General features: G+C 49.5%; 1 protein-coding gene across 2 annotated transcripts in view; it reads left to right on the forward strand.

Moving 5' to 3' along the window:
* The window catches only part of LOC147724486 (uncharacterized), a 102635-nt gene that overhangs the window by 76540 nt on the left and 13493 nt on the right, over nucleotides 1-12602 (forward strand). For both annotated transcript variants that reach the window (XR_015309919.1, XM_086966040.1), the window contains exon 3: nucleotides 6481-6585. Coding sequence is in view for 1 of the 2 variants with exons in the window: in XM_086966040.1 (XP_086822166.1) it covers nucleotides 6481-6585 (105 nt within the window). In the remaining variant the exon portion in view is untranslated. The remainder of the gene's footprint in view (nucleotides 1-6480; nucleotides 6586-12602) is intronic.

Below are 12602 nucleotides of genomic sequence, written 5' to 3' on the forward strand. Positions count from 1 at the left end.
TGCCTGGCTTCGATTCCTCCCCTGATGCGCTTGGGAGTGGGTGCCCTGCTGGAGCACTGGGCAGCCCTGAGCCTGGGTGATTAAGACCGGGGGGCTTTCTGTGCCGAAGCAGCTGAGGAGTGCTGGCAGCCCCGCCTGTGCGCGGGGGCCTTCGCTTGCAGACCATGTGAAGCCCAAATTAACCGCCGACTGGATGCTTCACTGTTTGAAGTGAGGAGGGGGCTCAGTGAGCTGTTTCCTCATTGAAGGAGGCCTACTACAGACTGCCACAAGAGCTTTGCCCCGTATTATCTGCAGCACAAAGAAGGCTACGGGGTCTCCCCTCTTGGACCGCATGCCCATTGACTCATCTACTAAACACAGTTGCAGGGCACCCTGCTTGGGACTTATGTTGGCACGGCTGAGACGCGCTCCCTTATCAGTTATACTCTGATCACTTTGAACAACCCCCTGGGGTGGTGCGCATGCCTGCCTCTGTCTGCACAACGGAGGGCCAGACACTGCTGTGGGTTCTGCACCTGGCCTCGAAGGACTACTGCAGGCGCTGGGTGCTCTCCACCCCCTCCACCGCTGACTGTATTGATCATCTATTGATATCCTGTGGTTTTCAGCACCCCTGGTGAAGTGGTCCTGCTGTTTGGCTCCTGCTGGCTGGGGCCCCATAATAAACCACCCGATACAGATCGGGTCTGTTGCCCCTCGACCCCTCCACTTACTGTTCCAGTCCAACAACTATCCCCCCCTCCACTGGCTCCCCGGGTTCGAAGGGCCCACTTAATGACCTCGCCCGATTCACCTGTCAGTTGCAACCAGACCACAGACAATGCTTCAAAGGAGCACTTATCACCCTGTGCAAGTCATTCTAACCCAAGAGGCTGAATAGAGTTGCTGTCTTTCTAGCCCTGCTGGCCCACTGCTGAGGGCCACCATAGAGTACTTCACAGGCCCGAGAGATTAATCCCACACTACGACCCGTACACACGAAAATCCGACTGCCCGTCTTAGGACCTTAGCCGAGCGCAGCAGCACCACCACCATAGGCTTGGGGCTCGGAGCCGCACCATGGTGGACCTGGGTGGCTGCCCCAGGAGACACCTCTGCGAGCCCCTGCCGCCCCCCGCCCTGCTGGGCCCTGCTGCTACTCTGCGCCCCGTAGACTCGGCGCTGCTCAGCAGCGGGCAGCGCTGGCACCATGTGAGCTTGGGGCTCGGAGCCGCACCATGGTGGACCTGGGCGGCTGCCCCAGGAGACACCTCTGCGAGCCCCTGCCGCCCCCCGCCCTGCTCTGCTGGGCCCTGCTGCTGCTCTGCGCCCCGGAGAGCTCTGCGCTGGCAGACTTCTCAGTTAAGACCCTCTCTGCTTCCCAGCCTGTCCTCTCCCAGCCTGTCCTCTCCCAGCCTGTCCTCTCCCAGACTGCCCTCTCGCAGCCTGCCCTCTCGCAGCCTGCCCTCTCGCAGCCTGCCCTCTCGCAGCCTGCCCTCTCGCAGCCTGCCCTCTCGCAGCCTGCCCTCTCGCAGCCTGCCTTCTCACAGCCTGCCCTCTCCCAGCCTGCCCTCTCCCAGCCTGCCCTCTCCCAGCCTGCCCTCTTGCAGCCTGTCCTCTCGCAGCCTGTCCTCTCCCAGCCTGCCCTCTCCCAGCCTGCCCTCTCCCAGCCTGCCCTCTCCCAGCCTGCCCTCTCCCAGCCTGTCCTCTCCCAGCCTGCCCACTCCCAGCCTGCCCTCTCCCAGCCTGCCCTCTCCCAGCCTGTCCTCTTCCAGCCTGTCCTCTTCCAGCCTGTCCACTTCCAGCCTGCCCTCTCCCAGCCTGTCCCTTCCATGACCTTTCCCAGCCTGTCCTCTCCCAGCTTGTCCACTTCCAGCCTGCCCTCTCCCAACCTGCCCTCTCCCAGCCTGTCCCCTCCCTGCCCTCTACCAGCCTGCCCTCTCCCAGCCTGTCCCCTCCCTGCCCTCTCCCAGCCTGTCCTCTCCCTGCCTGTTGTCGTGTCCCGGCGGCAGCAGGCAGCAGGCAAGAGCGTGCACTGCGTCCCGAAGTAACAGCCCTAAAGCAAGCAAGAAGTACGCCCCCTCCCACCAATCCCTGTTAGGTAGTGGAAACTGTCCAAACTGGGGTGCAGACAGCCCCTCTCACCTTTCAGCCTGGTACCACTGCACCAGCCGCACTACTTCCCTACTGACCATTCTCCACTTCAGCCCCGTCTAAATTACAATTCCTGCTTGTGACCCTTTTGCCTGCTTGTGCTCGTTTTCGTGACCCTGTTGCCTGCTTGTGCCTCCGTGTGCCCCTGTTGCCTGCTTGTGCCTCCGTTTTCGTGCCCCTGTCGCCTGCTTGTGCCTCAGTTTTCGTGCCCCTGTCGCCTGCTTGTGCCTCCGTGTGCCCCTGTCGCCTACTTGTGCCTCCGTGTGCCCCTGTTGCCTGCTTGTGCCTCCGTGTGCCCCTGTTGCCTGCTTGTGCCTCCGTGTGCCCCTGTTGCCTGCTTGTGCCTCCGTGTGCCCCTGTTGCCTGCTTGTGCTTTGTGGGTGTGTGTGGAAGGCTCTGTGTGGGTGTGTGGAGGGCTCTGTGTGGCTGTGTGTGTGGGGGGCTTTGTGTGGCTGTGTGTGTGGGGGGCTCTGTGTGGCTGTGTGTGTGGGGGGCTCTGTGTTGCTGTTTGTGCGGGGGGCTCTGTGTGGGTGTGTGTGGGGGGGCTCTGTGTGTGTTTGTGTGTGTCATTTGCTAGAGATAAAGCTAGTGGCATTGTAAATGACAATGCCATTTATTTATGTTTTAAAAAAACATAAATAAAAATAATGTCAAGAGCAATGCCAATAGCTCTAACTTTAACAAAGGCAAAACCATTGCATTGTAAATGCTTGTTTAAACTGAAAAGTAGTTCTATTGAGAAACGTATTTACCTATGACAAAGTTCTATGGTGCTGCACAATAAATATAACCAAGTACTATTTTTAAAAATTGGTCTTGGATTTATTCATTGAGTGTGTGCCTCATTTATTGCCACTGTGTGTACAACAAATGCTTAACACTGCCCTCTGATAAGCCTAAATGCTTACCTACGCTACCACAAAAGAGAGCATTTGTATTATCTACTTTAGCCTCTGCAAGACCTCTGGGGATCCACTGGACTCACTGCACACTATACCTTATTTTGATATCGTATATAGAGAACCAACTTTCTACAGAGTCCTAGACCATTTTTAGGTCTCGCTGAGCCAGCGCATGCGCTGATCTGCGAGACATTTAGTTAGTGGCTTTTCAAAGGGGTACCACAATCTTTTCCTGGCCTCAAGCTTGCGTTCACGAGCGCATGCACGCACGCAGCCACCATGAGGCTTTCATGGCTCATTAAGCCTTGCTCTCCCAAGCGCCTCGCTCTACTCCTCCCCCACCACAGATCCCGTCCCTGCCATCATTTTCGCTTTTATGGCCGCGCGGCCGGATTACTTTGACGGCTGTGCGGTCAATGCTTGTTGATGTAGACGTCGCAGCCTCTTCTGCGCACGCACACCTTCCTCCTCCTGCAACCCGTTTCCCTCGCCTTGTCCCTCATTGTCAATGCTTGTTGATTTAGACATCGCTGCCTCTTCTGCGCATGCACCCTTTCCTCCTCCTGCAACCCGTGTCCCTCTCCTTGCCCCTCATTGCCAATGCTTGTTGATTTAGACATTGCATTCTCTTCTGAGCACGCACCCCTTCCTCCTCTTTCAACCTGTTTCCCTCTCCTTGCCCCTCATTGCCAGTCCAGTGCCTAGAGTTAGCTGGTCACTATAGCTCAATTTTGGTAGTGATTGCTTGTTGATTTAGACATCGCAGCCTCTTCTGCGCACGCACCCCTTCCTCCTCCTGCAACCTGTTTCCCTCTCCTTGGCCCTCATTGCCAATGCTTGTTGATTTAGACATCGCAGCCTCTTCTGTGCACGCGCCCCTTCCTCCTCCTGCAACCTGTTTTCCTCTCCTTGCCCCTCATTGCCAATGCTTCTTGATTTGGGCATCATAGCCTCTTCTGCGCACGCACCCCTTCCTCCTCCTGCAACCCCTTTCCCTCTCCTTGCCCCTCATTACCAGTCCGGTGCATCGAGTTAGCTGGTCACTACAGCTCCATTTTAGTAGTGATCGGTCTATTCACACTGGTCCCTTTGCACTTCATCACAGATGCTCTTTCTTTTCCACTCTCCTGTCACATCTAGCCCTTTGAGATGGACTTAGTGCTTCCTACAGTGCTGCACATGCAACCCAACATAACACGTTTCTTGGTCTGTGTACATGGGCAACTGCATGTCAGATGGTGTATAAGTATGGGTACCTGTATGTCTGTGTGCATGGGCAACTGCATGTCAGATGGTGTATAAGTATGGGTGCCTGTAAGTCTGTGTGCATGGGCTAATTTTCCTAGTGGTCTATGTGCGTTTGCCTAGAAATGCAGCAGTATGTGTTGACATTACTGAAGTAAACAGCAGAACATAGCACATAATAGGCACAACACAATAAAACAGTCATTTTGTGAAGGTAAAACAATAGCCAATGTAAGATACATCACATTGTTATTATGTAGTACAAAAAAACAAAATGCCACACAACACAATATGCACAGGCATTCTTATCACACTTTACCACCTCCAGAAATATGCTTCCATGACAGGGTAGTAAAAAGTGTTTGCCAAGCACTGCCTTACTTGCATGACACAGTGCTAGTGATCTGACCCAAGCAACTTGTCAGGCTGCTTGGAAGGAGCGACACTGTATATTATATTATGCAGCCTGGCGCATGTACTCGAGAGGCTAAATTGTTAACAAAAATAAATGTTTAAGTTTTTGACAACTCTTGCAAAATCAATTCCACACTAGTTTGCTGATTTATAATCTCTGACCATTGTTCCAGTTATGCTCTGATAGCGTTACTGTCTTAAAGTTTAATTGTGCCAAGAAGACATCTCTTTCTCCTATTACTTTCAGGTAGGATTGAACTTTGTATTGCAAAACAGAAGGGACTTTGCAGGTTAATTTTTAGCTACTGTTTATGAAAATCACAACTTGTTCTTGACTTTTTGTTCATGCAATTCAGTCTGCATCAGTACTTATGTGCCTTTCTTATTCTGCTGGGAAATTGAAAAGTTGCGCTGGTAAGTTTACCAACACTCATTATGCGCGCTTTAGTAGCTTGAAAGCAGAAGAGTTTCGAGTGCCATAGAGCTCAGTGAAAATATTGCGCTGCAGACGAAAGAAAAGCGCTGCTAAATCTGTTCACATAGGAAACAGACATTGGCATAGCCAATAGGTCTCGCCTTTGGGACCTTATAAGTGTTTGGTTATCCAGAACAATATCCTTGGTGCAATAACATCAACTGTTGCATGGCTAAACACTTATAAGGTCCCAAAGGCGAGACCTATTGGCTATGGAGAAGTGTGGCTCAATGGTTAGAGCGGCAGACCCTGATGCAAAGGTCTGGCCTGGGACCAGGGGGCAAGTCCTGCCTCGGTGGGTCTTGGGCTCAATTTCCTCGGACCCGATAATTCTCGCCTCGGTACCTATTCTAATCATGGGTCCAACTCTGGGTAATAGCTTGCTTAATCTCCACAAGGGCCCCAACATTGCTGGGATGCCTGGCTTCACCTTGGGGGTGCCCAGGAGTGAACATTTCACAGGGAAAAGCCAGGAAGGGTTCCACAGCGGTATGCAGTACTGTGCCAGGAAACCCTGGATGGGGTATAACTGTGCTTTACAAGTACAAATTAATTTCATTTGTTAAAAGTTGGGGACAGTAAAGTCTGTTACCATGCTTTATTCATGTGAAAAAAAAGTACCCCAGAGGATGCCCAGTACTCGGGAACAAACTGCACAACACCAGCCTGGTGTGTTCATAAATACAGATGTATTGCATCTTACTGGGATTTATGGCACGCTTTCTATACTCCTTGAGGGACCTAAGCCCCTTTTCTGGGTGGTCCAGTTCCATCCTCTCCATAGCACCTCATATAGCTTGAGAGGCCATGAGGCACTCCAGTTCTCTTTGGGGTCATGGACGTATGGTTGAAAGTGTGCTGTTTGTGGTTTGTCCTGTTATGAGACATATCTGAGGTGATGGGTGAGGTTTGATATGGTGGCAGCCAGTGCACCCAGTGCATCACAGTTGCTGTACATACGTATGGATGTTGCAAAGAGTAAGAAACATGCGCAGGCACTTTTTATTGAAAAAAGAGTACGAAAATGGTATTAAGATATGGAGTCTAACAAAGGCGTATTGTTACTACAAGCTACGGTATGTTGCGTAGCAGGAAGACGTCCTAGTGTAGACAAGGAGATACCCCTGCCCTTTGACTTTGGTGTTGTGCGTCTCTAAGGTGTACTTGACAGTCGCTGCCCTGTGTGACGTTATCTCCCTATAATTACCCTACAGTCTTACTGGGCCATGCAGGGCAGAGTTCGAGTGGGTACTGCTTCGCACGTTCTCAAGTGTGTCCTAATTCGCTCTCCATGGTTACTGTTTCCAGGGAAGCGCAGCGAAGAGGCGGATCCTGACATGGAGACCGGGGGTATGGAAACAGAAGAAGTTGACACGGGATACGGGGCGGACGATGCCGGGGACACACAGATAGGTATGTTGATGGAGGAATAAATTACCGACTGCTGTCACTGAAGCAGCAGGACGAGTGTACAGAGCTGCCCTCCCTCAGCCATCTTTCAGCTTCTATCTTTCATTGCCTTTCCGCGCGGTGGCATCGTGACTCTGGGTTATGGCCTAGCAAATATCTGGGGTCCGATTAATTATTTGACGTTTTATTCTGATAAAATACTTGTACGTATTTGCTGTTGCTTTTATTCTGCACATTTTAAAGCATTATCAGCAGTTTAGCGTCACTATGATAGCAAAACCGGCCGCAGAGTCACAGTCCCTTGAAGAAAATACCATTAAATGTCCTGCTTTATCTCCACCTCTGATTATGACGACAAAGGAGCGTGTTGGGATTAATTTAAATGAGGATTGTGAACACACAATAAATTAAGTTTCACCAATTATTTTAGCATTATTTCCAGTTGATGGAGAGCTCATGTAGTTGTAAATACATCAAAGCCGAACAGAGGCATATACTCAGGGTCGGATTGGGATCATAATTTGGCCAGGGCACTGACGAAAAAAGTGGCCCACATTTGCAGGGCGTGGCCCACATTCACGGGCGTGCCCTTTAATGAAACACAAGGAATGTAAGTGGGAGGATATTGTTCTTGGGAAGGACATAGAGTCAAGGTGACAAAGTCCTACAAGCTGAGCACCTGAAAAACAGCGAGGCCCCTTTCTCTTAAAAAAATGTTCCCCAGCCCTCCAGCGCAGGAGCACCTGAAAAAAAGCGAGGCCCCTTTCTCTTAAAAAATTATTTGCCAGCCCTCTAGCGCATGAGCACCTGAAAACAGCGAGGCCCCTTTCTATTAAAAAATGATTCCCCAGTCCTCCAGCGCAAGAGCACCTGAAAACAGCGAGGCCCCTTTCTATTAAAAAACGATTCCCCAGCCCTCCAGCGCAGGAGCATCTGAAAACAGCGAGGCCCCTTTCTATTAAAAAATTATTCCCTAGCCCTCCCGCGCAGGAGCATCTGAAAACAGTGAGGCCCCTTTCTATTAAAAAATGATTCCCCAGCCCTCCCGCGCAGGAGCATCTGAAAACAGTGAGGCCCCTTTCTCTTCAAAAATTATTCCCCAGCCCTCCCGCGCAGGAGCATCTGAAAACAGTGAGGCCCCTTTCTCTTCAAAAATTATTCCCCAGCCCTCCAGCGCAGGAGCACCTGAAAAACAGCGACACCCCAGCTATTTGTAAATTACTCAGGTCTCCCCAGCCCTTCACTGCCTCAGGGCAATGGCGTGGCAGGAGAGGGGCTAAAGCAAAAACACAGCTTCTGGGCCATCCATGGGGGGTGGAGGGAGGCTAAGGTGAAGATGGTGCGAGTTCCCCTGATTCTGGCACACAATCACCCTTCCCCAGCCCACCATCAGCATGATTGCTTGGCAGGACAGGGCTTCAAGGAGAGGCCACAGCTGATCATCGCTGAACGGCCGGCTGCACAGCGAAGCTGCTTTCCTCTCCCTGTCAGTGCTCTATGTGGACTGGTAAAGGGGAAAAAAGCGGCCCACAGAGTGCACTGAGACACCGGCCCTTCGGCCCATGCCCGAGTGCTCGCAGTGCCAATCCGCCCCTGCATATACTTGACACCATTCTAACCAAAATGTTATTGCAACTTTTTACAAATATTCTAGTGCTATACGTACACTGTGAATAATGGTTACATATTTCATAGATTCAAAAATAAATATATATATATGGTATTTGGATGATTGCAGCTGAACGTCGATGTGATAAATAGAGCAACTACTATCACAATGTAAAAACAAAACTCAACAAAACAGGCGACCAGAGAAGTGTCCCAGATGCCAGTACAGCAGAAGGTTGCAAAACCGACCCAGGACCCAACCGTTAGAAACCTGGTCATCATTCCTGCTTGCAAAGAAACATTAAGTAATCCAATCCAGTCTCAGACACCCATGTTTATTAACACTCGTTCCTCAGATAACTATACCACCTCCCCCATATTTGGTCATGCTTTTGAGTACCAGCACGAGTCACAAAAACTGTCTTCTGATGTGCGCATCAGTCCACCCGCCCTATGCCAGCACCTGATGGTGGGTAGTGTTTGCTGCTTCCAGGTACGAGCCCTATCTCTCTTAGCGACCAAACAGGCCACCCCTAGGAAGACTCGCTCCGCCCGGGGGCCTCTCAATTCCTTCACCAGCCCCAACAGCACATTACGGGGGGGCGAGTTCCAATGTGCGGCTCAGGACAGAGGAAAGCACCCAACCCACTCCATCCCAGGAGGGTCTCAACACAGAACACTCCCATGCTACATGGAAAAATTCTGTATCCGGAAATGCGTATCTCGCGCAAATGGCAGGGGCATCGGGGAGTAGGTGCTGTAAATGCTGCGGGGTGAGGTATGCCGTGTGTAGATAGTTAAATTGAACCATATGCAACCGCAATGAAATTGCCAGCTCTCGGGTTGCCATATAGGTCTCCCTCCATTCATCTTAATCCAGTTCTCCCACGCAGGCCTCCCACCTCCACCTAGCCCATTCAAGGCCGTCAGGAGTATGGATGACCAGTGAATGATAGCTCACAGAGATTGCCCCCTTACCCAGACGCCTATAGAAAAACTTTACCTCGAGCGGACTATATTCAGGTAGCAAAGCGTCTGGGAGATCATGGACCTGAAGGGCTTGGCGTAATTGGAGGTAACAAAAGAACTGTGAATTAGACAGGGTATATCGGGTCTTCAAGTCCTGAAATGTCACGAGGCTACCTCCCCTACAGACATCCCCAGATAGGAAATCACAATTTGGCCCCAAGAGATGAACCCCTGTAAAGTTGAGAGCTGAAAAAGCAACTTTTCCCACCACAGAGGGGTCATCTCGGTGAAGCGGCGGTCCCAGCCGATGAGCCGGCTGGGACCGCCGCTGGTAAGAGACACCCGCATACAAGTAGGTAGTGTGGCAAGCAGACGCGCCCCGTACAGAAGATAAAGCAGACCATGCAGACTCATCAAGTGAATCTCTAGGTGATACACTGTGTTATCCCACCCACCTGTCGAGCTGTCGTTAATCGGTACCAGGTGGGCTGCGAGGTAGTAAAGGTACATCTCCGATCAACCCAGGCCACCATCAAAGGGGGGGTCTACGCGGAGTCTGCAAAGCTACCCTCTGTCTACCACCTGCCCACACAAAATTAGCAATCTTGGCAGTCAGGGAGTGAAACCATTTGCTAGCAATGGGGTAGGGATAATTGCCAAGGACATACACGTAGCGCAGCAGGCACACTATCTTAAAAAGGAGCATTTCTTAAAGTTCTTCAGGTTGGGAGGTGCTGATCAATCTGATGGAAGACTATTCCACAACTTGGTGTCCAGTAATTGCAAAGTCGTCTCTCCCGAACTCTGGTCCCTGTAATCATCTAGCATTGCTGTTTTCATACTTAGCAATCTGATTTCCAGAATCCAAAGTTATTTTTTTTGCATGGTTGTGGAATCATTGTAGCAAATGTAAATTGGAGGTTATATTCTGACTTTTTGCTGCATTCCTCACCACCTATGTGGCATGATTCTGAATATACTGTGGTCTTTTCACGGTATGAGCAGGGTCTGCCAAGATCAGAATGCTGCTGTAAGTCAATGTGGCAGCCAATCATAATGAGGATCATTGCAACTCAAACTTGTTGATCCAGATAGGGGCATAGCTTAGCTAATATATTTTTATTCATACAACGCAGCAGGCATGAAGCATTTTGAACCAAAGAAGGGTTACATTGAGGAGGAGAGGTGATTTCAACAGTAGAACAAAACATATTTCTAGACATTTACATACTTGTTGGAAAGCTATAGAGCCTTTACAAATTTAGTTTAAAAATTAACTGATGATGTGGACATTGAGAAGATTCCAGAAGTTGTTGGACGGAGTCATCAATACAACCCTGCCTACAACCCAGATTCTCAAGATGTTCAGGCAGTGGCTGCATATACATGTTGAATTGAATGTGGTTAGAGGAAAGTTCTGAAGCACCCCACAGGCATGGCCGGACTGGGACAGAAAATAGGCCCGGGCATTTAAATAAAAGTGTCCCTCGTTAGTGATTTAGAAAGCTAAAACAGTGTCACTGTTTGAAAATGGCCAGTTTTTTCTTGTAAAGACGCGTATATAGATGTTTTGCAAGGTGTGGAATACTGCATGCACTTGAGCATGCTTCAGCAAATGTTTGCTTAATATCACGGAAATTAATAGTAAAAACCTACTCAGCAGAACACAAAACAGGCTCACAAACTGCCCAAAAAACGTCCCACACCCTGCTCTGGTAGACCAGCCCAACGGGCATTGCATGATTGCCTTTAGGCCAATCCAACCCTGCCCACAGGTTACCAGAGCTCTGTTTTCTTGTAGGACCTGACATTGAGTTGTGTAGCTCTTTTAGAGAGGACATCTTTAAACCACCCAATGGAACACTCAGACACCCCTGCCTCCTTTACCAGACTGTCCACCAACATTTTGTGGTTAGTGGTATCCAAAGTGTCTTATTGGTTCATTTGCACCAACAGGTCAGTGGTAGCTTTGTCGGCCAAGTCCATCAAAATAGAGCAAAGTGAATCCCTCTATCTGGATTCAATATGAACAAAGCATCTCCAAGCAGCACCTAAGCCTCAAGATAGTTATATAGTTTTGAGTTCACCACCAACTCCATGATCTTTGAAAAAAATGGTGGGCACTGGTGATAGGACGATAACTAGCCAGGATTAAAGTATCCAGGGGCATATTTACAAGGAAGTGGCGGAGAACGGCGTTAGCCTCCTTGGTTTAACGCTATGGTCCGCCACTTCTGAAATGCAGGGCTGCACCGTATTTGCAAGAATACAATGCAGCCTTGCATTTCCCCCTGTGTTAGTGCTAATTTAACTGCCTAGCACCAACGCAGGCACCCTTGAACCATAGTGCAATGGTGCATGCATTGGGGGGAATGATTGTTTATGTGCAGGAAGGTGTCCCTATGATCTATATTGATAGATGTTTATGTTGTAATACTTTATTCGATACATGTATCATAAAAGTACAAACATACAAAATACATAAAACAGTTTGTCAAGTATTACAGTTTCTTCTAAAAACATGTCATCGTTCCAAACAATTTAAGAGATGAGGAGGGGGTCTCAACATAATTAAAATTCATTCTTTGGAAGGATCTGTACAAGCATTAGATAACAGCTTTGACCGAATAATCCAGGCGCTCGCCAAATACTTGGCGACCCCACAAACAATGTACATTGAGGTAGTGTTGGTTAAAATTATGCGGAGAGCTAATCTATGGTCCCTAACTCCTAGCTCCCTACACACTGGTGTCAACCATTTTGCTCTAGCCTGCTTGTAAGCTTTACATGCAAACAAAAAGTGGCCAAGTGATTCTTCCGGACATGAGCAACCTGGGCATTTTAGATCAAATTCCCTCCTGACCTTCCACCCTTCCACAAATGTTTTGAGGGGGAGGGTACCATATCTTAGTTTCAGAAACAGGGTTCTATCTCGAGGAGCCTGGATGAAGTCCAGAAATGGCTCCAACTTTCCAAGGGGCTTGTGTTCAAGAAAGTTGTTCGTTAAGGGACCCCAATTAGATCTGTGCAAGGCCTTGGCCTCTACCCAATCCCAATATAGTTTTTTAACAGTTTGTTTGGGTGGGGGGGATTGTGAGGCCCAGGATCCATCCAAACCTATAGATACCACCAACTTCTTTAAATTGTTGAGCCACTTTATTTTGTTGGAAACATTCAATCTAATTAGCTCATCCAACACTAAAGCATATTTTGCTAATTCAGGGGTCCTTCTGAGACGCGCCCAGAATAGCAAGGGACGGAGTTGAACTATTTCAGAGATCGATCTTTTGCCCATGTCGAGAAATAGTGGTTTCAGAGGGGTCGAGGGAGGAAGCGAGACTAAATCTCTCATGAACTTATTCTCTGCAACTACCAATGCCTTAGTGTTCTCAGCGCCCCATAATTCAGAGCCGTAAACTGCCGAAGCTAAAGCTTTCCCTTCA

The sequence above is a fragment of the Lissotriton vulgaris genome, chromosome 4_1, assembly GCF_964263255.1.
Source record: "Lissotriton vulgaris chromosome 4_1, aLisVul1.2, whole genome shotgun sequence".
Lineage (NCBI taxonomy): Eukaryota > Metazoa > Chordata > Amphibia > Caudata > Salamandridae > Lissotriton > Lissotriton vulgaris.